This window comes from Trichogramma pretiosum, unplaced genomic scaffold (assembly GCF_000599845.2).
Source record: "Trichogramma pretiosum strain Unisexual culture from Peru unplaced genomic scaffold, Tpre_2.0 scaffold4, whole genome shotgun sequence".
Lineage (NCBI taxonomy): Eukaryota > Metazoa > Arthropoda > Insecta > Hymenoptera > Trichogrammatidae > Trichogramma > Trichogramma pretiosum.
Window position 1 is genome coordinate 154735 of NW_019641688.1, and position 25901 is coordinate 180635.

Sequence of the window (25901 nt, forward strand, 5' to 3'; positions counted from 1 at the left end):
ATCATCAGAAACGTCGAAGCTGCATGCAGCTGCTGAGCTGGTGCACTCCTAGACCGATGCTGCGACTGTATGGTATATATATAGTGGTGCCAGTGCTGCCGATAAGCGCCGGTAATAGACGTATAAGGAAAGAACAGTCGCGTCTTATGGTAACAGTAAACTGTAACAGTATTAGACTGACCTATCCCAAGTCTTCTCCAGCATCGATATATGTGTATAGGTATATAGAAGAACTACCGGAGAGCTTCGCGTGTACTGCCCTTTTTTTATCATTCAGCTCGCGCGCGCTCGCGTTATATCGTGCTAAGCCGTAGCCAAGTTAAGAGGCGAGATAATTTATCCCGAGACACCACACCTTGTAGAGGCGCGAGATTGTACGTATAGCTCTTTCGACTCTCTCTGTTTCTCTACTAGCACGCATTTCATGTTACCTCCTCGTTTTTCCGGCTTTTTGCTACTGCAGTTGGGTGCATCAATATACTTTTGTTCACGGACCTTGCATGTTAAAAAGTACATGTTTTTTGGTTCGGTGGTCGCCTCGGCTACAACTGGTCCTTGCAACAACACCGAACCAATTGGTTCAAAGGCAAAACGGGAGCCAAGCCGCGTTCTATCACCCAGGGCTCAGATGCGACTCGTCATTGTTTGTTTCGTTGTGAAGGATTGGTGATACTTGTTAAAAGTATCGAGTGTTGGCGTCGATGAAACAAACATCGTTCGATTCTCTACACTCGATACTTTTGTTAAAGTATACAAGGTATCGATTTAAATTACTTTGTTGCATAATATTTTGAATTACATTAGTAATAGAATTGGTCTTTATTTAATAAAAATATCTAAATGACATTTGATTACTTATTAAATTTACACATTAAATTTAAACATATTTTTGTTTTAATTACAGTTTCTTAATTAACTAGGTCAATTATTCAAATCGAAATTTAATTAACACTTGGTCCAGCTTCTTTAATATCGCTTTCCTGTACCGACAATTTCTGTACATTTATTTCAGCTTCTTCAATCTCGCTTTCCACAAGCGAAATCTGCTCTAAGCTTAGTTCAGATTCTTTAACATCACCTTCTTTGGCATCACCTTCTTTGTCATCAACTTCTTTGGCATCGCCTTCTTTGGCATCGCCTTCTACGGCATCGTCTTCTTTGACTGCAAGTTTTTTGAATTCGCCTACTTTAACTTCGCCTTCTTTGACTGCGCCTTCTTGGACTTCTCCTTCTGGGCCCCAACAGCCCTTACAAATTTTCCTGATTCCATCTGGACTTTGTCCTTTCATGCGACCTGCTACTTCTGTGCTCGCAAGGGTCAACAAATCCTTCATATCTAAATAATTGGCTGCCAAAATATACTCACACAAAGTGTTCATTTCAACCTGCAACATTATAAAAAAATTAAAATGTTAGTGATATCTCAAATAGCATACATCATTTTTGTAATATTGATTGAAATTTTAAGCTTATTTCTGCAATTAAAAGTAAATATCTTCAATAATTCGAGTTATTGAATATCAGATTTAGTCCACATGTATACACTTACAACTTTACAGCATAAATAAGTGTGGTTATTGTGTTGACGACTTTATTCAGTAAAGCAAACATAAATATCATTTTTACTCGTTAGATTGTAAATTCAAATTTTACGTTTAAATTTTCAATATAAATTGCACTAAAAAGAATGTTCAAACTTAATATTGTTCAAATACCTTTAGAAATTGTTTGTCCCATTCTGTCGGTGTAATCTTTTCTAGGTCTTCTTTTGTGTCTTCTTCACTCGGCATTGGGTCATCTTTGTGATGAGTAGCGAATTCAATGACCTTTTCTAAAATATCAGACTTAATATTGGTTAAAGGAAGAGCTTCATCCAAGTTGCCATCGCCTAAACTTGCAATCATTGTTTGTATCACTACTGAGCGCTTAGCGATTTCTAACTCCACATTATAAACCACATTGTCGTTGCTTTTTAACTGAAGGATAGTCATCTGTAATAAAATTAAAAACGATATTAGTCAATTGTTTTACATTTATTCCATTGATTCAAAAAGATTTCATAATTTTTAATTTTATAAGCGCATGCCTATTAAACCGGGCCGTTTTTGCAAAAAATTTTTGTATCGCCTGGGCCCATGGAGCTGCAAGTTCAAAGTTTCAAATAAAAAAAGCCGGGCTCAAGAAGTCCAAAAAGTGACGGAAACCGGTGTCGATAGGCTCTTGAAGTTTAAAAACGTGCTTCGAAAATTTAGCAAAATCGCTCTCAAAATGGCAATCATATTATAGATTGCTAACATTGCTCTGAGGGTAAAATTTATTTGGACAAGACGTTGTCTTACGTAATTTTATGTGTAAAATCCAATTCCGTAATCAGTTTTGATCTAGAAGAACGATTTCATTGCAAACATTCACTTTTTCGATATTTTTATTATGCTTAAAAAACAAAAAATTGTCTTGTAAACGTTTAAAAATAAACAGAAAAATACCAGAAAATTTTTTGACGATCATAATATATACCTTTTGATTTGTCACAAAAAAATCCTAAATTTTAGCAATGTCAAAAAATTTTCTGGTTTTTTTCTTAGAAAAAAAAACTATATTATTAGCTCGTTTGCGAGCAACTATTCGACGATTTTGGGTGATTTTGAGTGAAAAAATATCGGAAAAGTGCAATTTTACCACTGAAAATAATTTCTCAGACAAAACCAATACTTTCATTGGATTGTGCGGAAAAAATCCTTCATCTCAAAATGTTTAGAGAATTTCCTAGATTTTTTTTATGCGTTTCCTCATCGGTTAAAATGGAATTTTTCTAAAATTTTATCCGAAAAAGCAGGGAAAAGGTCGATTTTCACTACTAAAATGCAGTGTAATCGCTATTCAGGTATTACCAATCGATTCTACGACCAAAAGTATCTAAGAAAATGTATTGATTAAATATTTTTTCAAAACGGCTCGGTCTACTATACAAGCCGGGTATCTCGCGTAACGCCCGTACAGACAGCTGTGTAGGTACAGGTTTAGGTGACACATCGGCGGATGATCTCGCAGGAGCGTGGGTGCGCACACATAGAACGATCGATTTGTGTGCGCAACGACAGACACATGGGCGGGGCAAGCTATCAAACTTTTCAAGTGGATGTGTGTGAACATAATCATGTGGTCTATCGAATACAAGTCCCAGAGTGAGTAGCTCGAATGTCATCGAAGCCACGTGCGCGTGAACGCTAGATGTACGCGTTTAAACACGGGCTCGAAAAAATCGTCACATTATGATGTCAAAATCCATGATAACTTTACGGTAGTTTTTAAAATACTTTCATTTGACCGGGTTATTTTCTTTTACAATATTCTTTAACGCGTTGTCTTTATTCAACAAAAGTTTTGAATCAATAACAAAAAAATTTAGAATGTTTAAATTAAATCGTATTCCGAAATTTCAAGACGTCGCGCCTGGTCATTCGTACGATCCCGATTTTGAATGAAATTATTATATTTTTAATAATTAATTACTCATCGAAGTTGTTGCATAAAGTTAATTACAACGAGCACGTGAACGACTGAGCTACTTGGGGGTAAAGGAAGGTTATAATGTAAGACGTATGAAAAAAAAATTTACAAAGTATCATCGAAGTTAAAATTAATTATAACGATGGTGTGGGCAAAATATCTGAACTTTTCTCAAAGGTAATCTAAACTAGTTGCACAAACTTACCCTTAAACTATAAATGAAGTATATTTACTTTGAACTTACTGTGATTATGTTGGTTGTTGATAAATTTAACGAAATATTCAATCGTCCGTGATGCTTGGTCGATGGATTTCAGAAGCGGCTGTTTGCTCTTTAGATGATGCTTGGTCTTTGGCTCCGGGCACAGTGAGGCTACTTCTCACTTTTCGAGGCTTATATCCACCGATCAGCTGCTGGCCCCTGGCGCTCCAATGTCCCCCACCCATCATCTTCAGTAAAACTTCAAGAACGCCGGGCTTTCCTATTATAAGTATTAGAACGCGGGAATATCGTATTATAAGCATTAGAATGGTGGAACATGTATCGGCGTATGTAATAAGTAGAACGTTGTAGAAAACTCAAATTATGTAGCTTTTACTCAAATTTTCGGTTGATAACACTAGATCTTAAAGAGTTTGTTCAACTGAAAAGTTCAAGTTAACCCTTTAACGCCTGAAATGCCCACTTTTGGATAACATTTATATCGATAAATTACACAGACTAGAAATTGTTTAAAAACTTTACAGACATCATTTCTCACGTAAAATTTAATGTACTTTTCGAATCCGGGATCAGAATTTAAAAAAAATTCTTAAATAAAAAGTTATAAACAATTATGTAAAAAAAACATGAAATTTCGAGAAAAAAATCTCGTTTAACTCAAATTTCAACACGGAAAAAAGGTTCGCTCGTGCGTCTCACGCATATAAATTTGGTCAATGGCATTTATACTTTATTGTAAAATAGTTATAATAACGAAATTCAAAATGGCGGTCATAAATTTGACTCCCGAAGACCTGTATGTCATAAAATGATTTCGACAATTTTTATCTCGATAACCATAAACTTTACAAGAAAAAGTTGTAGAATAAAACGTGTTTAGAATGGATCATAGAACACGCCTGATTTTTTTCAGAATTTTTGGAGCAATTTTTGGATTTCTGGATAACACCATTTTTTCAAAAATTCAAAAATCGTTCCAAAAAATTCTCAAAAAAATCAGGCGTGTTCTTTGATCATTTCTAAACCCTTTTTGTTCTATAACTTTTTCTCGTAAAAATGATGATTATCAAGTTGAAAATTCTTGAACAATAGGTTTCATTTTTGATTTTTGATTTCGGCTGAGAACGTTCAAAGAGTTATTTAAATTTACATTTTTTGTGCTCGGTCGGTAAAAACAAGGCATCGTCTGAAGATGATGCAGAAGACCCAATTTTGACCAACCGAGCATTTAAAGTGTAAATTTAAATAACTTTTTTACTAGACCGATTTTCGAAAAACGGCTCTGTGGAGCCCTTCGTATTGATGATGTGAACAACTGTATCAAAGTTCGTCCCATTTCATTCAATAGTTTTTCCGGAAAACGGGATCGAAATTTTTAAGTCTGAAAACCTTCATCAAAAATTTCGATCCCGTTTTCCGGAAAAACTATTGAATGAAATGGGATGAAATTTGATACAGTTGTTCACAGCATCAATACGAAGGGCTCCACAGAGCCGTTTTTCGAAAATCGGTCTAGTAAAAAAGTTATTTAAATTTACACTTTTAATGCTCGGTTGGTCAAAATCGGGTCTTCTGCATCATCTTCAAACGATGCCTTGGCCACAATTTTTACCGACCGAGCACAAAAAATGTATATTTTCGTAACTTTTTTTCCAAGCTGATTTTCGGAAAACGGCTCTGTAAAGCCCTCCGTATTGTTGCTGTGAACAACTGCGACAAATTTCAGACAATTTCATCGGATAGTTTTCCCGGAAATCAGGATCAAAATTTTTTATCCTACAAACAGTAATCAAAAATTTCGATCCTGTTTTCCGGAAAAACTACCCGATGAAATTGGCTGAAATTTGGTGAAGTTATTAACAGCTATAATACGAAGAGCTCCACAGAGCAGTTTTTCGAAAGTTGGTCTAGAAAAAAAATTATTTAAATATACATTTTCTGTGCTCGGTCGATAAAAATTGTGGCCAAGGCATCGTCTTGATATCTTTTGAAAATGATTAAAAACACCCATTTATAATTATATCATTCGAAAGCTAATGACATTTCCTATATATATATCTATTAATTTTATTAACTTCTAAAGTGATTTGAGCTCACAGTACACTAAAAACTGCCACTTCCCATACAATTCAATGATAAATGGTCAAAACTTTGAATTTCATTATTTCCCAAGTTTGCATGGAAACCCCAAATTTTTTTTACCAAAAATCTTGTAATTTCCATGATAACCCACCGAAACACAATTCACAATGAACAAAAGGATTACGAATGCAACATGTGCGAGGAAAAATTTGAGTTCCGAAGTCATTTGTGTAAACACCAAATATCAGTACACAAATGCGGCAACAATTATGCATTCGAGAAATGCCAGAATCCATCTGGGAAAAAATCGAATTCATTTAGCCATCAAAAAACAGTTCATGAAGGTTGAATAGATTACAAATGTGATAAGTGCAAGAAAACTTTTGGACACAAATCACATTGGCTTTTGCACCGGAAGAGAGTCCACGAAGATCGCAAAATATTACGCTTGAAACAATTGTGAAAAGATGATTGACAATTGTAAATATGTACAGATACTTGTATATATAATTTTCTAAAATGTCAATAAAAATTGGTCTAAAAGTTCTCTCGAATTTATTCTATTATTTGTTATTTCTCGCAAAACGAATTGACGCATTACCACAATAGCATCACAGAAATCATTGGAAGCAAATATTGTAAATTAAATTCTAGATCACATTGGCGCGCGCTTACTTTCTGTTTTCTTTACGAGTAATAATTATTAACGCACAAAAACGCAAATCAAAAGTAATACGAATTGAAAGACAGATTGATCAATATATAGCAAGCCGATATGCAATACAATTATCTTTCCTCATTTTTTCCCTCTGATTATATCCAGGCTCAACATACTCAAGAATTATTCACATCTTGTTTGCATTTCGATTCGGCGGCGTACGGAAAATCGTGACGGACGAGCGAGCAGCGTATGTTTGTGCCGGTGCACATCGAGGATCCTCGAGAGCCGTCAGTTATGCTGTATATATACCAATGCACACGAGGCGCCCAGGACGATGATTTGCAAAGTTCAACGAGCAGAGATCGATTGCTCGGCGATGCATCGCGATCGCTAGCTCGCTCGCTGGCTTGCCAATGAACTTTAAACAAAACAAAAAAAAATCGCAATAAGAGGAGAGCGCACGAGAGACGAGAGAGAGATACGCGCAGGAAGTTATTATTATTGATTGTAAAGGAAATCTTTTCGCTGCGCGCGGAAAAATTACAGCCCTACGAGAGAGAGAGAGAGAGAGAGAGAGAGAGAGATTAGAAGTGCACGGAACAACTGCGTAAATGAAATTGATCAGTTATTAGTAGTTCGCGTATCATCGTTGCACGTATGTGTACCGGCATGAAAGAAGATTTCCTAGGAAACGATCGCATATAATATCCGTGCGAGAATTATTTATCAGGAATTAAACCTGAAATTATTTTTAATGAAACTGCATGCGTAAATGAAAATTGATGGACAGGAGTAATATATAAGATATCGAACGAGTGACAGTCTGATTTTGAGAACAAGAGAAAAATTAGACGATTAGTGGTCGTTTAGCCGGAAACGGTAGAAAGAAGACGCCCTGAAAAAAATTGAATACTTCTCGCTGCATTTCTCTCTTCGACACCCTCACGTGGCGTTCATCCTTAGAACGCATTACAGTACATACAAACTGCATGATTCATGTACGAGGCATTCTTCCGACGGTTGCGGGGCAGCGTCTCATTTTTATTCTCTCTTTATCTTTCTATCCTTTCTCTCACTCGGGGGATAAATATATGTGCAGAGAAGAGACCGCGGAGCGTACGCGTGCACCGTGCGGCCGCTATATGACGTTTCTATCGGCGGCGCAGAGAAACACTAGCGCAACATCTCGGCTACTTAAATGTTAATGCGTTGAATCCTCTCCTCTCGACTTTGTACACACATTCATATTCAGCGTGTGTCTGCATATACGTTTAAGCAGCTGAGCCTCCGCGAGGATCTCGAAGGAAAATACGAGGTATATATCTCGTGGGTGGTCGCGCGGCCGCCGCCGTGCACGCGCGAGAGAAACTGCAGCTTCGAATATGTGCTCTATGAATGCTTTGTGCGCGCGCGGAGCAGTCTCTGTATACCGAACTCGAATTGAAGGAGAAGAGAAGAGAAGAAGAGGAAGAAATGGTATGAGGCATCCGTAGCCCGTACGCGATATTATTGTGATATACACGCACACACGCATCTGCCAACTCGAGGTATATACGCCAACGCAATGAAGAAATTCACCGTAAGATATGCGTTTAATCGCTCTCCTCGAAATTGGCATTTCGTACGTACTACGTACTCGAGACTAGACTTGAATTCGACGATGAGATCTCTCTCGGAGCTACAGAGCAAAATTACGTAAGAAATAGTATAGATGCGCGCCGCAAGACAGCTGCACAACGAAATGGAAGAAAAAGCCGAAGTAAAAAAAAGTGGTATTATCTCATCGGTGTGTAGAGTAGCTACCGTGCGTACGCCTCTCGAGCTGATAGTAACTCAACGTATCATTAAGCCGTCGCGCGCGCGCGTACTGCCGAGCGCACTTATATTGTCTAATTACTCGACTCGTACCAGACGCACAAAAAAAAAAAAAAAATACGACGACGATGCTACTGCAACCCCTGCGTGTCTCCTGCGTGACCTTTTACTCGGGTACACCGTAAAGCACAGCGTGCATAAATAAGGTCGAAATTGCGCGAATGTCTCGGATCGACGTACGTACACCTATACGCGCTTCCATATATTTACGCGATTAATTAGGACAATTATCGCAGATTTTTATCGGAGTGAGACTCGTGTGCATGCGCGCGAGCACGTGTTTATGTGCATAACGTAGGGCTAAAAAAAAAAAGACAAACAAACAGCGGATTGAGGAAGTTCAGCTGCGCATAATGCACGCGCACAAACACACGCACCGAGTATATAATTAAAAAGAGCAACGAGCGCGGCGCAGCGAAGGATGTATCAAATAGAAAAATCATATTCTCGTCGTGTTGTAGGCCCATAAATGCGCCTCGAGGACTTGCTCGCTGCCATAAAAACGTGTGTGTGTATTATAAAAAGAAGCCTTCTTACTTTTCCTGAACTGCTCGTATCTTTTTTACTCCACGCGTTCGTAATGTGCCCGAGTCCAATTCCATCTGGGTTTACATTTCTTTTCATAAATTTTTATAGATCCGAGTAAAACGAGTACAGTAATTGTTACAAGAGATCAAGAGTTCGTCATTCAATATCGAGAAAAACAGAAGTTTCAAATCAAATGTTCCGCAAATGGTTAATATATTCTATACCAGAAACTGAACGTCATGACTAAATATGGTAACAGGCGTGATTAACGAGAGATCGACGAAAACGAAAAGAATAAGCTTATTATGATGCAGCGTAACAAGTGATCTCGCGGGTGTTAGGTTATTAGTTTTTGGTCATTCAACCTTTCACTAATGCGTGTATGAAATAAAATTAATTAACTATTTTTTCACGCCTATTGTTGAACTACCGAGTAGCAACTCGAGTAATGCGAGCTGAACTTGACCCAATTAACCCGTTTCGGGCCAAACAGACGAAATTTTAGTTATTTTTTCATTCGCTGTAAACTCTGTGAAAAAATTATGTCAGAAATGTCAGAGTAGTCATAACCGACGTAAAATTTTATGAACTTTTCGAATCCGGCGTCAGAATTGTCAAAAAAGTTGATGTGTAAAAGTTATGAACAATTAAACAATAAAAAACACGATTTTTTTGAAAAAAAATTTGATTTGATCCGAATTTTCGAGTCGAAACAGACTTGCTCTATAGGTCTAACACGTTTTTTTTGCGTCCATGGGGTGTAGACTTAAAAGTCCAATAGTTACGATATCGAAATTCAACATTTTCTCTATAACGTTTTGTTCCTAGGCGCTTGGTTGACATATAAAAAAATTGACTACGTTCATATACGGTTTTTTTCTACGAATCTCCATTTTCGTGTCCGCCATGTTAAATTTCGATATCGTAACTATTGGACTTTTAAGTCTACACCCCATGGACGCTAAAAAAACATGTTAGACCTATAGAGCAAGTCTGTTTCGACTCGAAAATTCGGATCAAATCTAATTTTTTTTCAAAAAAATCGTGTTTTTTATTGTTTAATTGTTCATAACTTTTACACATCAACTTTTTTGACAATTCTGACGCCGGATTCGAAAAGTTCATAAAATTTTACGTCGGTTATGACTATTCTGACATTTCTGACATAATTTTTTCACAGAGTTTACAGCGAATGAAAAAATAACTAAAATTTCGTCCGTTTGGCCCGAAACGGGTTAATACGATCTAAACTGAAATCATTAGAAATTTATGTTATATACATTGTTAGACTTTTTTTATTGAATAGAAAGTATATTAATCGTTTTTTTCACACCTCATTAACCGCCGGTCTTTACTGACTAGGATATTATGAATTACTTAATAACTCATTTTTGCAATAAATCAACAAATTCAAATACAAGATGGATAGCTTTCCACTTGCTCCTACATGAAGCGGGTTATTAATATATGTAACTGTTAGTTCTGTCCAACACTTTTTTTGTCTAGCGTAAAAGATGATATACGCATCGATTTCAAGTAATCGTTTTATTTGGTAATGGTTTTCATTGACGCGTAACAACGGAAGCTCGAATAGCATTTTTATTTCTATTAAATAGATCAGTCGAATATAATCGAATAGATCAATTGAATAAAGGTCTCCGATAGCCATGTGGAAATATATAAAATGATGAAACACATGGTGATCAAGACGTTTAAATTATACGGGTGGCCGAAGACTGCAGTTCTCTCTGTGGAGAGAAAGTCACGAAAAAAATAGTATTAGAATCAAATGTAAATGACAAGAATAGACAAGAAAAAAACTTGATTCATTTATATAACTAATTTTATTTTAATAACCTCTCACTCCCAGTTGTACCTATAATTCGTTTTCCCAAAATCAACTTACCTATGTAATATCTTGAAATTATAAAATGAAAAGGACTTGAGAGACAGGATCAAGTGACATCAATCAACTCCTGCACCACTTGTTTATCATATCCCAGTTAATTTATATGTAATTAAAATTACTTCAATCATACGCATATTGAGTTATTAGGATTAATATTATAGATACTAGCTATAATATTATCTTAATATAATTGAGGAATTTAACATGGAATACAAATTTAATCAGGCGCTACATCAGTGAAGTTTTTTAAGTTCAAAGATTACATGATATCTTAATTTCTTAATACTAGGAAAAAAATATTGTGGTACGGCACACTACAAAACTCGTAGAGTTAGCCGAAAATCATTTTGTAAATGTTTAGTTACAGCAACTAAAAATATTGTGCGGTAAAAATTAAAGTGGATAATACAAAACAAAAATACTATTTCTTTAACTAGCTATGTAGATAAAAAATCCACGTAAAGTTAGAATTTTCCAGACGCAATATCGCTCAGCTGCATGCGGCGTTTCTTTTCTTTTCCGTCAGCTATTTACGCCGAGTATGGCCCGGGATACATCGTCGAGTTTCTGCGTTGTAATGCTCGACACAGCAAGTACCATTACAGCACATCACATTTTATTTCTCGCTACTTAAAACCATGATTGCGAATGAAATGACGTGCTGCGCTGCAATAGTAGCTTCTGTGCCGATATATCGTCTTCGTAAAATGCACGCCTATAGCAGCAGCAACAGCAACAGCAGCAGCAGAAGTGTCGAGAAGAGTCACGAGAAATCCGAATCGTGGATCTGTGAACAAATTAACGTTTATTTTTTTTATAAGCAAGTAAATAATGAGCGCTTGACTATGCGTATGTGCGCTACACCGAATGTGTTATAATAATTCATTCGTCAATCGTCTGTCAGTAATACTGCATTCGAGATATAATTTTATCATTTCAAAAGGATAATAAACTTGTCACTTTCACGTTTTTCGATGTACAAAATACGATAATTATATGTATACAGCACGATCGGCTACGATCTACGAAAAAAATAAACAAAGAAAATCGATAATAATAAAGAAATAAAGTTATGCTCTGAAAAATGCCACCAAATTACTCGAGCGTTAACGACGCCTTGTATTTATATCCATTCTTCTAATAGTGCTAAATTGTTTTTCGGAAAAAACTACTGCCTAACTACTGAGCGTGTGTGTGTGTGTGTGTAAATGTGCAATAAGGCGTAATACTGCGCAGTATCACTTTCTCAGCAAGTATTCTCGCAACATGGTCTAAAATCACAAATTAATAGGCCTCGCTTAGATGTGTGGTACGTGTGTGTGTGTCTGTATCGATATAACCCCCTTGAAACTTCAACTAGGCATACTTTTCCCATAAGGTTGAGAGGCCGAGACCGTAGGTATAGCATAAAGAGCGTGAGAGGTAGTGGTTTGCGCTACTGCGCTTATAGACGACGAGGCAGCAACAGCAGCAACGGCAGTAGTTTGTTGCCACCGCCGCCGCCGCCACACAGCTACCTACGTCGATTGTTTGCAATTATGCAGAATCTCGTCTTAGAAAAAGCGGAACTACGCGGATCGACGCGATGCTGCATTATACGTGCGGTGTGTGCATACATAGTTTACTGTCTTATGGGATAGGATGCATCGCGCAATTGCTAATGAAAACATCTTGCGGTGAAGTCTGGGCACGTTTAACGTTTTTAATTAGAGAAATAAACAATCACGAGTAAGATGGTGATTCCGAGCTTTTGAGAGAAAAAAATTAAGATCTACTTTGTATGCGATAAAAATTTTCAAGTTCATCGTGCGAAACGCAATTGACTCGTAGGTATGCGCTTGCGCGTCGTTATAGCTGCATGACTGCGATCAAGAGAGAGAGGAAGGGTAAAAAAGTCACCACGACCGTTACTCAACTGCGAACGAGAGAGAGAGAGAGCCCCCTGAGCGAGGAAAAATCACCCAGTGGCCCGTTTAATGCATCTCGAGCTCTTTGCTCGAATCATCGTCAACAGCTGCAGGAGCAATGCGAAGAGCAACGACGGCGACCCGTGCAAGCGCGCACGTATGACAATTTTGAATTATTGGTCGAACGGTAAACATTGAAACGCCGCGCTTGCGAGTGAGAGCGAGAGAGTAACTAGTCGAGGCTGCTGATGCTGCTGCACTCACTGCGTGTGAAATGACACAACAATTATTCGACGAGACAGTACCGTTTCTCCGGGGCTCTAGTTTGACATTTTTTTCAGTCCAGCTGCGTAAAAGTGCAAGCATTTTTTCGAAGCGCCCATCTGACGCCAAAAATAATTATAAAACGTCGCGCCGATAAATATCGAGAGTGAAAGTGAAAGCGTATAAGCAATTAGTTTTAGCGCGCGCGAAACAATGAGCGATTATCGCGCGCGCACTCGTTGCGCTTCAACAACAATATATAATACAAAAATGTTCGAAACGATTTTCGACGCCGAAATATGAAAAACCATCCGTAGTCGATATTGCTCGTGCCCACAAAAAAACTTATACGTGCGTCGACGTTAATGCCAGTTGGCAAACTTTGAAGCACGCAATTTTTTTCAACAGGAATTTTCTAAGGCGAAAAATTGAACGCTAGAGAAAGTTTATAAACCCGAGCAGAAGTTTGTGGATATATAACTCAAACGCTTGTAAATCAGTATTTAGCAAGGTCGCTCGCTGCAAAATGTACTTCTGTAATAAATTATCATCTAACGCGAGTGGATGTATAATTCCTGTAACGGAATTATACCTACAACACGCGCCAAAAAAGAAAATGCGCTAGAGGAATAGGGAGAGAGAGAGAGAGAGAGAGACCTCGCGAGCTTTAAGCATTGTTACACAGATTTACGAAGTGCACACAAGAAGATTTTACCGCTACCCGGTGGCGCGTTCGACGTTTATTGCTGCGCGGGTTTAGATTATCCACGCGCCAAGGATAAGATGTCTGGCTTATCAAGTGCACGCTGCGCTTGATTGAAAAACTTATCTTGCTTTCAAAATTTTATAAGGCACTCCGACGATACGAATAAATTCAACTTATTTCCTTAAAACGTTTTCATTTATTATATGATAGTTGATCCACAAAACGTTATAGTACTCGGGAGAGTAAATTGAATTTATACTCGATTTTGCCGAGAAACGATAAATAATTCAGTAAACCGAAAGCTATCCCACTAACTGCCAAACGGCGCACCGCCGCCGCCGACTTGTGTGTCGTGTTGTGTGTTGCCAGCTAATTAAGAAAATTTAATGATAGACTATATTCCGTATAAACCATCGAACACGGCTAAACGTTATTAACCCGATCTGTTTCGTTTTTGTAAACGTTTGTGCTAATGAGTAAATTGCAACTTTGATGAAATCCGCACTCAATCAGTGTATAATAACTAAAAAAGTCCACAAAAAAACTGAAATCTCATGGCAATTTGTTGAATCGTATTAAAAAAAAATAAAAAAAAGGTCCACGAACGTTCGAGCGAGGTGAAATTTTTGTTTCGCGAAATTTCAAACGGAACGAAACGCGAGCTAATTCGTACGAAAATTTTTCAACGCTATACGTATACGCTTTTTTCATTTATATTACTGTACTCGCGGTACGCGGTGTACACGCGTATACGCGTCGAGTACGCAGCATAAACAAATGCAGTGTACATTTACGAAAAACGCGTTACGCGTGCATAACTTTGCCTACAAAAGATACGGAGTATATATACTCGCGAGTTGCGCCGCGTACTACGCGCTGTATACCGTACGGTTTATATCTGCAGCGGAAACAATTGAATGAAAAAAAGTATGCCAAGCGGAGTCGAAATAAAAGCTCGGTGCAGAGTAAAAAAAAAAAAAAAAAATCAAAGCGAATTCGCGCGATTCGCCAACAAATTTTTCACCACTCGGAAAAAAGGTTTTCAAGCGTATATTTGTAAGTTAATGAAAGTTGGGTAAATTTAAATTCTGTCGAATTAAAGCTTGAAAAAGCAGAAGCTTTTGAGCTCGCTGATTTTTCGTATTGTATGTATAGCTATGTCGGCAGGGCGCAGTGCGACGCGGTGATTTATGTCGAGTCAATGAACGAACTAATTGTTGCTCGTTTCCCGTATATCGATGCTAAAGAATTGCAACACGCGAACAATACACTACTCACGTATATAAATGTAAAGAGACTCGCGAGCAAATGTGTAACGCCCATGGATAGCGGCGGCAGTGTTTTACCATTGAAAAGTGCCGATTACCCAGCGATGGGTCACTTTGGTATTTCCGTAAGCAATAAAATACATACTATTATGTACGAGCTCGCGTATGGTCGAGAAAATATTTGTCGGCCGTCGAGCTATTTAGCCGAGAAAATATCACGTTCGAATGAAATTCTGATGCAGAAATGTACAGAAATTAAGCAGGAATGTTTCTTTTGTTAAATCGTTACAACGATGTGGGTGTAAGCTCTCGAATGCAATGTATAACAGCGACATGAATGATTAATAATAATTTGAAGAAGAAGTATATCATGAAAAAAAAACTTATCCAGCGTGAATTCCAGTCGTGCGATGGTTTGTTAAATTTTCGTTGTTACTCCCATGACTCGAAAGTCGAATCGAATAATGTCACTCGCGATCACTAGTGAATTAAAGATAAAAATCGCGCAATAGCTCGAAGATATGCACTCGATAAGTAATGAACACTCTCGTTACTAAGCAACGAAGCACTTGGCTTCAAAGTGAGAAGCCCAAAAGGCGGTACGACTGCGCGAGATTCTAATAGGCCCTTGCAAAATTGGCGTTCGCGTTCCACGTCGTGTCACCATCGAAGCCCGAATATGAATGAATGAAACGAGCTCGCGATATGTATTATGATCCAAACCGCAAGCGAGTCTCGAGTATATTGTATATACACATAATGTTGCCGGGCTGCCTCGACGATAGCGGCAGTGGCGGCAAATTTTTATTGCTGACGACGTTCGTTTCTTCTTAATACGACGCTTATGATATATAAAGTGTCGCTGGCGACCACCACCGTACCGCGTCGAAGTGCGTAACCTTAGAAGGAGGTATAAGTTATTCATCGCAAGCCACGAGCTTTATGCGCGCATTGGGCCAGGAGAATCGGAATTCAACGAATCGCGACGTTCTTTTATTTTCATTTATTTACCCGTGCTTTTTATTACAAAAATATTAGTGGTACTTTTCTCTGTTTCATCGAGTGCTTCCGAGAATACACGGCTCTTTTCTCCCCGCACATTATCGGTGCGCCGAAAACTAATAAAATGCGTTTGAAAAAATTGTCGCTCGCGTATAGCTTGCGTAGCGCGTGTATATGCTCGATTAGATACAACAGCTACAGAGCGAGAATGAAAAAAAAAGAGGAAGAAAGATTCGAGACCGTTGCGCCATTTTATTTTTCCATTCGTGTGCAGGAATTGCCTAAAAAAAAGTATAAATTTTTGTGTGTTTACGTATACATGCAACGTATTGGCATTCAGCACAAGCTCTCTCGGCTCGCACATGCTTATACACATACACACACAGACACAGACACACACACACACACATATAAATGCTGGAATGGAATCTACGTCGAATAATCTCGTTGGCGCGCTGCTGCTGCTGCTGCTGCCGCTGCGAGAGCTTATCTAGCCGGTGCAAAAGAAATTGCGAGAGCTCTAACGGTCATAAAAGCCAGAGCAGCAGCAGCAGCGCACGCGGGGCTGCTTGCTGGCTTGCTCGCTCGCGAGCGAGAGAGCCCGGCGCGCAGCAGGTAACTCGATCCATTATGTATACATAGGTTTCTCGGAGATCAGGCCGGATATTGTTCTTATCTCTTCTCTCTCGCTCTGCCCTCTCGGAGCTCTCTTGGGCTTGAGCGCACGCGGCGGTGGCGGCGTCGGCACTACACCGCGCGCCGATCTGCCTTCGAACTTTTGTTCGCATTCGGCGCGCGTGTGCACCCATGAGCCGCAGCGCGCGAGCGATATAAAACGAAAGAGAGAGAGAAAAAAATAAATAAATTGTAGCACTTTCGTTTGAACGTAAAGCTCTCGAGCTCGTGTGGCGCGGCGCGTATATGTAACACCTCGTTTTCGAGTCGGATCGCGCTGTGCACGTGGAGAGTCTCGCTCGATACATGTTATATGTACGCGCGAGCAGCGATACGACACTGCGAAAAAATTCCGAAAATCAAGCGAGCGCGTGACTCGATGTCCGCTGCTACTTTATATACCTATATTATATGGCGATCGAGTTGAGGGAAAAAGCTCTCGTGCACTGGCCCCGAGATTTCCTTGAAAAGTACTTGAAAAGCGATACATCGTAACATTCGAGGTGCTTTATACATATACCACGTCGCGGTTCGTGGCGTAAAGCTGTAAAAAAAAAAAAAGAATAAATAAATGGTTGCCGGTGGTATAGTCAATGTGCCATCGCTTCCGTCAATATATTCATATAAAACAACTCGAGAGATGATCGCAGCATCGATCGACCTTTTCTTTCAAGATCACGAGCTCGAAACGGCTTGAGCGGGGCGTAGGCATTATAACACGAGTTTATACTCGCGCGCGTTTTACAATGAAAAAATTTTCATTGATAGGCCCGTGTAATATGTATATCGAGTTATGACCGCGATTCGCACTCGCAGATGTAATATATATTGTAATCAGCGCGGCAAGTACGTACAACACAGAGACAGAAAGAGATCGGAGCTGCGGCCGGAGAGAGGGACGAAAAAAATTTTTTTCATAAGCCGGCAGCCGGGTCTGGAGAAAAGCGCAGTGCGTGGCAGCCTCGTTGCAGTCCGGCTATACGTGTCGGCGAGTACAACATCTTTCGACATCCTGTGGGCGTTCCGTGAAAGCGACTCGTATGTACAGGCACTTGTGATAAATAAACCATAATATGCATACATATCACACAGACATGTGCATTTGAGTGTGTGCATTTTCGCGGGAGTAGTTGTGCATAATACGATCCTGAAGATCGGCCGAGTATATAAATCCAAAGGAGAGATTAATTGCTCGACTACGAAGTGCTAAGGCTGACCGACGCTTCACAGCTCAATTTCATATTATTATCCCGATCGCCCCGTTTTCAATATTTTTGTATGTGTGTTTACGTATATGATATAGACGAATGTATTTGTAAGCACAGTCAGAATTTTACTCTACAGTAACAATAAACAAACGTAAATTCTGTACAATAGAGTCAATTTCTATATGCCATACCGAGTCTCATCCATGCACGTGCAAGTATGCACCCATGTGCTGCGCTCTGAGCGTTTGATTTACGATTTATAATTATTTCAAAATAATTTCAATGACCTTTAGTGTACGCGTATCACCTAAAAAATCTTAATCAATTTCTGACTTTACTTTGTCGAATGATTTTCAAGACGTCTACAATACGAGATGAACCTGAAACTTTTCTTTCAATGAACCAGAAGTGCCTTATTATTCGCCTTTTCTTTCTCTCTCGATCTATTTGAATTTCTAAGTAGTGGCCACTATGATGGAAAACTCGCTAGCATTCCTTTAATTACCCTGAAGCAACGATCGTTAAAAAGCCATTGACGCAGCACGCACGAGAGCCGAGTTCGTGCTTATATTAGGAAGCCCCGTGTGAATGAGAGAACGAAAGAAAACGCTTATATACAAGCGTATTATATTTCATAAAAGCGCACTAGAAGAGCTCCCTGGCCCATAGTGTGTATAATCATATTTTCCTCGAGTTGAAAAATTACCCGTCCGAGTAAAAAAAGGTCTACAAAACTTCTTGTATGCTTGTGTAGTCGCGTACACGTGTACCTGCGTGCGCACCTGCATCTGTACGGACTTTATCGAGACATGATCATCGCGTATACGTATACGTAAGTACGGCATTATATATACATATGCGCAATATGCATCGGTTGCATCGACATCTTCGTTCGATCATGCCGAGAGATTTGCCCTCTCGGGTGCTCAGCTCGCGCGCATAGCTCGATCTGGTACATCGAAATTTTTCATCGACCCTCGCGCGCGCATTTGCCGAGTATGTATAATATATATATGGGCGCTCTCTGCTCTGCGCGCTAGCTACATAGCTGCCGAGCTTAATTTTCTAAAACTCAATTATCGAGCCGCGCGTGTACTACGCGAGACGAGGCAGAAAAAAATCAATCTCGGAACAATCGATAAATATGTAATAGCCCTACGTGGAAGTCGCGCTTGGCTATGTGCACCACCGTGCTACTATAAACTATATATCTATACGTAAGCGTAAACAGAGATCGATTCGCCGCTGATAGATAAGGTCCCATATCCGTTTGCACAATTGAGCTTCGTGAAGTGCACCACTCGCGCAGGAAGATGGATGTATTATATATACGCGCAGAGACGCGCAGGATTCGCGTCGACGAGTGCTGGTGCGCGCACACAGCTTGTTTCTCTCTATTCACGAATACGACTCATCTATTCCTTTCTCTCTCTCTCTTTCTCGTTCTCTCTCTCTCTCTCTCTCTCTTTCTCTCGTTCGTTCGTTCACGATCGCGAGCCATTGAAACTCCACTCGTCGTTGAAAAATGAATGATCCTCGCGGTACAGCCCGCGATGCAACTTTACAAGTGCAATCACTCCGTCTCCTTCTCTCCTCGTGCGGATATATATCACGCGTGCATTATATACATACGAATCGCGAACTGTCGTGGTTTGTAATGGCCAATGATGCGCCCGTGTGCGCTGGTTATACATTTTTATACATTCTTCGGAAAATTTTTCAAAATGAAGTAAACGAAATTAAAATATTCGTTTTGAATTGCAGAGTCATAGAGCCTCCATCAAAATGATTTAAATGTCATATCATATGTCACTTAATTGACATTCGAAGAGTCGAATTGAAAAGGATGATGATTAATGAAGTAATATGAATAAATGGATTCTTAATGGATATAAGGCTAAAAAGATTTCATTTTCTAATGAGTCCCCGCCTACGATTGTTAACTGGGACTTAAGGGTGGGGGGGCTGCGTTAGAATCACCTATTTCGGCCTGATGCTGTCTTCAAAAAAATTAAGAAGCATTCTCCGATCAAGAGCTGATGAGTGTAGATCGATCTTTTTTAACCCAGCTGAAGTTTACTTTAAAATGGATTCAAACGCCATCACCACCCCAAAAGCCAAGAAACCGATGAAGAGAGTTAATAAAAAAAGTATCTCTAAAGTAAGTAAAATTTATTGTTTATGCACTGTTTTTTATTAAAAATTCTTTGATTATTGGTTATTGGAAATGGAAAAGAGTAATGGAAAAGAGTTCACTTTAGATTTCTCCTTGTGACAAACTCTACGTGCCGAAGAACAGTTTTGACAATTTTATGAGCTTATAACTCATCGTTAGCTAATACATTCGGATTCATTTGCTTTAAAAAAAATCGGTCTCTGCAAATGCAGACGTCGAAACAGTAGTATCACCGGCGTAGTAGGCAAGTGGAGATTCTTCTTGTCACAAGGAAAAATTCCCCTTGTCTCAAGTAAACTCGTTTCTGCTACTGTCAAAACAAAACTAGTCTTCTTGAACGAAGGGTAATCTTTGCTCTCATTGTATGTTGTCATTTATGTTATGTTTATTTGTTCTCGTGTTCTCGCGCATGAGTTTGTGGCGAAGAACTTGACCGCGTCGACGTGGTGCGCCGAGTACCCGTTCTGGCCCCTGTTGAGACTTCTTCGGGGAATTTTTTTGTTCTCGTGTTCTCGCGGATGAGTTTGTGGCGAAGAACTTGAACGTGCCGACCTGGTGCACTAAGTGCCCGTTTTGGCCCCTGTTGAAACATCTTCGGGGAATTTTTTTGTTTTCGTGTTCTCGTGGATGAGTTCATTTGGGGAACGCTTCGACCCGTCCACTTTTGTGATGCGTGGCACTTTTTTGTGATGTATTCTATAACATACCAAAAACGCGTCAAGATTGGTGACATACGTGCGGACGAAAATTTAAAAAAGTATTATTTTGACCCATATATTATCTATTATTTTATCAAAATTATTCATTTTAATATTACTGACCAAAGGGCTTTCTTTCATTATAACTTTTTTCTTTCTTTTATTTGTTGATTCTAATAAAAATTCATTAATCCCATATTCGAAAACAATATATCAAACTAGACTTTCGCACAAGAAAAAAATTTACATTTGAAAATTATTATTCATCTTAAAGTAATGTAAAAGAAAAAGAAATTAATGTTTATGAATTAAAAGCAGACAAGTTAGTTATTTAAGTATATAATTACAGATAAGTCAAGTGAACGGATACAATCATCTTTAGTATTTGTCTGTATTCTGTAAAAGATTTTCGTCGCTAAAATGAAAATTAAAAAAATTATAATAACATCAAAAAAAAGAATCGAAAATTAAAGTATAAATATTGTTGTTCTCAGGCCATGGAAATTTTTTATCAGAAATCTTTATTAGCTCGACTATATCGTAAACGATTGCTTTCTTTAAGGAAACACACCTGTCTTTATGCCTATAAATGCAAAATTAAGGATTAATATTAACATTTTTTGTTTCGGATCATAAAATATGTTTTTGCAGGTTTTTTTTACAACAAAAAAAATATGTTTGGGGTTTCTATTATTATCAAAATTCATCCAGGATACATATATATTGACTGGTAATTTTTAAGTCCTTGTCAACGTGATTTTGATAATATTTAATAATTTTGATAATTTTTATAATCAAATTCTTATCCACTCAAGTATAGCAGATTTTTTATTTAGTTAATTTTTTAATCTACTAATCTCCAAATTTCTCATAGACCTATTTCGACGTACAAATTAATGCCCTTTTAGAAAGTCACTGTACTATATTTAAGACGAAAAGGAGAGATGATGTTTCGTTAAGTTAAATCTATCAAGTTCTTGGGTTATTTTGTATTCAATGAACCATGACCAATCACATAGTATATCGATAAACATAATTCTATTATATTCTATTATGTCTCAACATTTAAAATTGTTCAAAATTTAAATATTTCATAAATATGTCTTATAATGTTCTTACTCCTCCAATATTTCTTAAAATTTCTTTGAAACAATCTGAGACTGAGCGAGCGTGAGCGAGCGAGGAACGACGCTAGTTCTGATTACTTTTTGACCAATTTTGATCCCTGTATTTCAAAAGCTCCATAAACTTTCTTCCATTTATGTTCTTTTGAATTATATTCTATGTTCTAATAAATTATTTTTTCAAACTTGACAAAATATAACAATAGGCGTTGAAAAATAAGGTGTTTTATGTATATATGATTTTTTTTGTGTTAGGAGGCCAAAAAGGCGCAAGCCAGTCCCAAGGAAAAGACCGATTCCGAGACGGATACAGCTTCGGAAGGTGAGGCGAAAAAAGACGATGACAGTGGTACAGATACAGCAGCGGAAGAAGAGATGCAGCAACCCCGCAATTTAACAGCAGTCTACGAGGAGGCGAAGCATCTCTTCAATATATCACCCTTCGAGGTGTTAAAACCCCTCACAAGGATATGGCTCGCAGCCCAATACGTAGAACTACAGGATGCATTATCAGAAGCAACTGACACCGGTCGGCGGCAATGAATGAAGAAGGGAGCCTTCTTTTATATATAATATATGTAAATATTAAATTAGTAAATAATAATGAATGTATTATATCAACTAAAAAATTTTATCATATTAATCAAAATAAAAAATAGCCAAATAGGCATTCAAAGTGAACATCATGTAATAAAAACTTTTCACTGAGTAATAGAGTCAAGCGCTAGTCTTATTGATAAAATGCTGCTACTTTCTATGTAAGTAACATAAAATTGATAAACATTACATGTTTTAATTTTATAAATAGAACCTGACTAGCTTTTTGTATATAAATTGCGTAATAAAAGTTTCCCAGAAATGTATTTATTTTCTATTTTTTTTTTTCGACACAATACCCAAAGCTGCCACGTTTTGAAGAAACAAGGAGAGCGTATCTTACAAGGAGACCGTATCGCTGTATAGTTCTGCTGATATACTTGTCAAACGTATAGCGTAGCGCGTGCGGTGATGTACGAAAGCCCCGTGTGCCGCGCACCGGCTCGCTCAAACATATATATACGTATCGCACTCGAGTCTTATGATTCGCTTCATTTTATCCTTTTTGGCATGCGGATATCTGAAGGCAAATCGTTGCGAATGAATAATTTCGCTCATCAATTTGAGAGTCGGGACAATTTATGTAAAGCAATCGTCGTGCACCAGTGTACACGAATATACACGTGTACCTGTACGTAAATATAATCGATCCCTTTCAATGAATCGAGAGAGTAGCCTTGGTCAACGACATGTATCGATCGACTTGCAAGTTCGATCGAAGGTTATAGCATTAAATGTATCGCAGGGCCTCGATCTGTGCGATCGACTGATGCCACCGATCTATACAGATCACCTCTAAAGTTCCTGTCCTGAATATAAAATAAAATAGAGTATATTGTACACAATAACGCGGGAAATAGAGTCATACGGGACGTTTTTTCAATGAGTCCCGTTTAGTTTTCATTTTACTGTTTTTGATTATAGACGAAGGAAAAATCGCACAAAACCCCATTCTCTTTCGCACTTTCCAATTTAACTTTTAGATATGAGTACACTGTGCTTAACAAACATCTGGATGTATGACATTAACGAGTAAAAATAAAAACGACCTCGTTTTTCATCACGGTTAACATAATCAACGGCAACGAGTAAAAATAATGAAAAAAAATCATCGTGGATCAAGGCAACTAGAGCAGCATCCGAGCTAGCGACCGATCATTATTATCCTCCGGAAAAATTCATGGTCAAATTGCTCAAGCTTTTTCCCCCTTTAAAAGCTTAATGCACACGTGGGCTTGTGAATGTGTATACACGTAGACGGCGAGCTTAATTAAAAACGATCGCAGCAGTACTAAATTTCGCGAAGATAAGCATCTAAACTTAATGTTTCTTAAAGGTGGAAAAAAATCACAAACACGCTGTGAAGAAGGGGCGAGGCCCCTTTAAACTTTACGGCTTTGCCGTCACATTCAATTACGGATGCGGCCGAGCGCACGCGGCCACTGTATATAGTGCGCCCATCGGCGTCAGCGAGTCACGCTGCTGTTCGCGCGCTTGCACCTCGGAAAAAGAGACGGTTCAATTTTTTTTTTGACCGAACTCCTACAATTTTCTACTGCTGATTTTGTGCACGATTGTAATACTTACCGCGAATACGTACATATGTGACGTACAGTTTTTGATCGGCGGTGCGCTTAATGCTTACACGAACTGCATACGGAAAAAAAGGACAAGCCGCGCTCGTACAGAACGGTCGATCAGAGATTAATGATTTTCCAATATAATTTCAGCGGCTACGATTATACATACGAATGTAACACGCGCGCGCGCGAGCTATGCACATTAAATGCGGTGTAAATTTCGATAAAAATTGCCCGCGTATTGTGCGCGCTCGATATTCATTGCAATTTATCTTGGATGAAAGGCGAAGCGAAAAGAGCAAAAGAAAATCAAACAATCCCGAAAGAGATATCCCCAAGTACGTATTAACGACACTTTACATTATGACGAAGGTTTGCATGTGCCGTCGTGCTGTTGTGCCCAGTGCACACCGTGGCGAGCCTTTTAAAAATAAATTAAAACGATCTTTCTCAAGCTGCTGCTGCCTGGGACTCTTATAAACCCCCGGACTATATATCGAACTAAAAGAAGAAAGGAGAATCCGGTTTTGTTCGGGGCGCGCACTGCAGTTTATATAGTCCAAGCACGCGATGATAATTTGTTGTGTGTATGTGCATTTCTTTCCTATTTATTTTTACTTTTTACTTTTACTTTTAGCGACGTTTTATCGCGGCTCTCGTGCGAACGCGCGTACGTGCAAACTCAGGAAGATCTCAAAATGTTCTTTTTTGTCCTTTTGCGCGAGCCGTACACCTACGCACGCGCACGCACAACTTCCATTGCATATTTCGTCTTCGCGATTAAGTTGTCAATATCGTACACTTATTTCAGATAAAAGAACTACGAAAATTAATATAATCAATTGAGACTCGCACTTTGACTTCCAGCATCACGATCAATCGTCTGGCACTATTTATCATTAAAAAAAATCTATACAAGTTAATTATATATTTAACTCATACCCAATTAATGTTATTTAAATCTCTCTTGCGCCATAATCTTTGTGGGTACAAAAAAGTCTACATATCAAGTTCCGCTGCAAATCGAAGCCAATAAAATGTATATCCGAAGAGCAAAAGCAACGGAGGCCATTATAATTACCGCGTAAATTTACTTCTTTGTTTTCAAGGCTCGCTCTTCATCTCTCGTCAATAGCATAATAATCGTTTGTGCAGAGGCACGTATACATATATATTCTATAGTTACACGCTCACTTCTTCATTAAAATTGTGGCATTGTGCGTCTTATTTACAGTCACGCATAGTAGGAAATCGATTGATAATTTACGTAAAAATGATGCATTCGCGCGCGGTTCGTATAATTTGTTCGTATTTTTAATCGTATCCAGCGTGTCTATTCGGCGCAATAGGTGTGCTTTGCATACGCGCGTCTACGTACGACATGTAAAGGACTTTTTATCCGGGACTCTAATTAGAGTGAGAGAAGATGTACTGCTGCTGGCGCAAAGGTCCTTGGCTTTTCTGCGAAAGTACATGTGTATGCGCGCGCGCGTGTGTATGTGTGTGTGTATCTGCAGGTAGAGAAACAAGTACTAACGGTAATATTCTTCGGTAGAGGAACGAAGAGAGCCGGATTCGCGTTTGTGTATATGCAGATTTATATAAATTTACGTCGACAGGAAGTCACAAGGCTGCATTAAGTAGCCATGGATCACTGCTATGGTACTGTGCCCGCTAAAATTTGCCATTTGCCTTCGCTCTTGCAGCTTGCACTAGACCTCCAGGCTGATGTCGAGGGGTGCGCACATTAAATATTATAGTGATCGCTGATATTTATATGTCAATGGTTCGATATAAGTTAATCAAGTTTTTTTATTTTAGTAATTGAATATCATCTTTATTTCACAATGTTTATCATGATAATAAGTATTTATAACTAGATCATAAATTTAATCACAAACATTTAAT

General features: G+C 38.5%; 2 protein-coding genes across 3 annotated transcripts; one reads left to right on the forward strand and one right to left on the reverse strand.

Moving 5' to 3' along the window:
- Window positions 1-783: 783 nt before the first annotated feature.
- Window positions 784-3877, reverse strand: LOC106656153 (S-phase kinase-associated protein 1-like). The gene is made up of 3 exons (XM_014376846.2): window positions 3755-3877; window positions 1716-1991; window positions 784-1385 (listed from the first exon to the last, which is right to left on the reverse strand). Exons 2-3 carry the CDS (start codon window positions 1989-1991, stop codon window positions 942-944), a joined length of 720 nt encoding a protein of 239 aa, XP_014232332.1. The 5' UTR covers window positions 3755-3877; the 3' UTR covers window positions 784-941.
- A 15991-nt stretch (window positions 3878-19868) lies between these two features.
- On the forward strand, window positions 19869-22425 carry LOC106656167. Of its 2 annotated transcripts, none has more exons than XM_014376864.2 (2): window positions 19869-19979; window positions 22072-22425. In XM_014376864.2, the coding sequence occupies exons 1-2, from the start codon at window positions 19905-19907 to the stop codon at window positions 22357-22359; spliced, it is 363 nt and encodes a 120-aa protein (XP_014232350.1). In that variant the 5' UTR covers window positions 19869-19904; the 3' UTR covers window positions 22360-22425. The 2 variants fall into 2 exon arrangements, 1 of the variants encoding a protein (XP_014232350.1); XR_001339473.1 differs by lacking the exon at window positions 19869-19979 and adding an exon at window positions 20388-20751.
- The last annotated feature ends 3476 nt before the right edge of the window (window positions 22426-25901 follow it).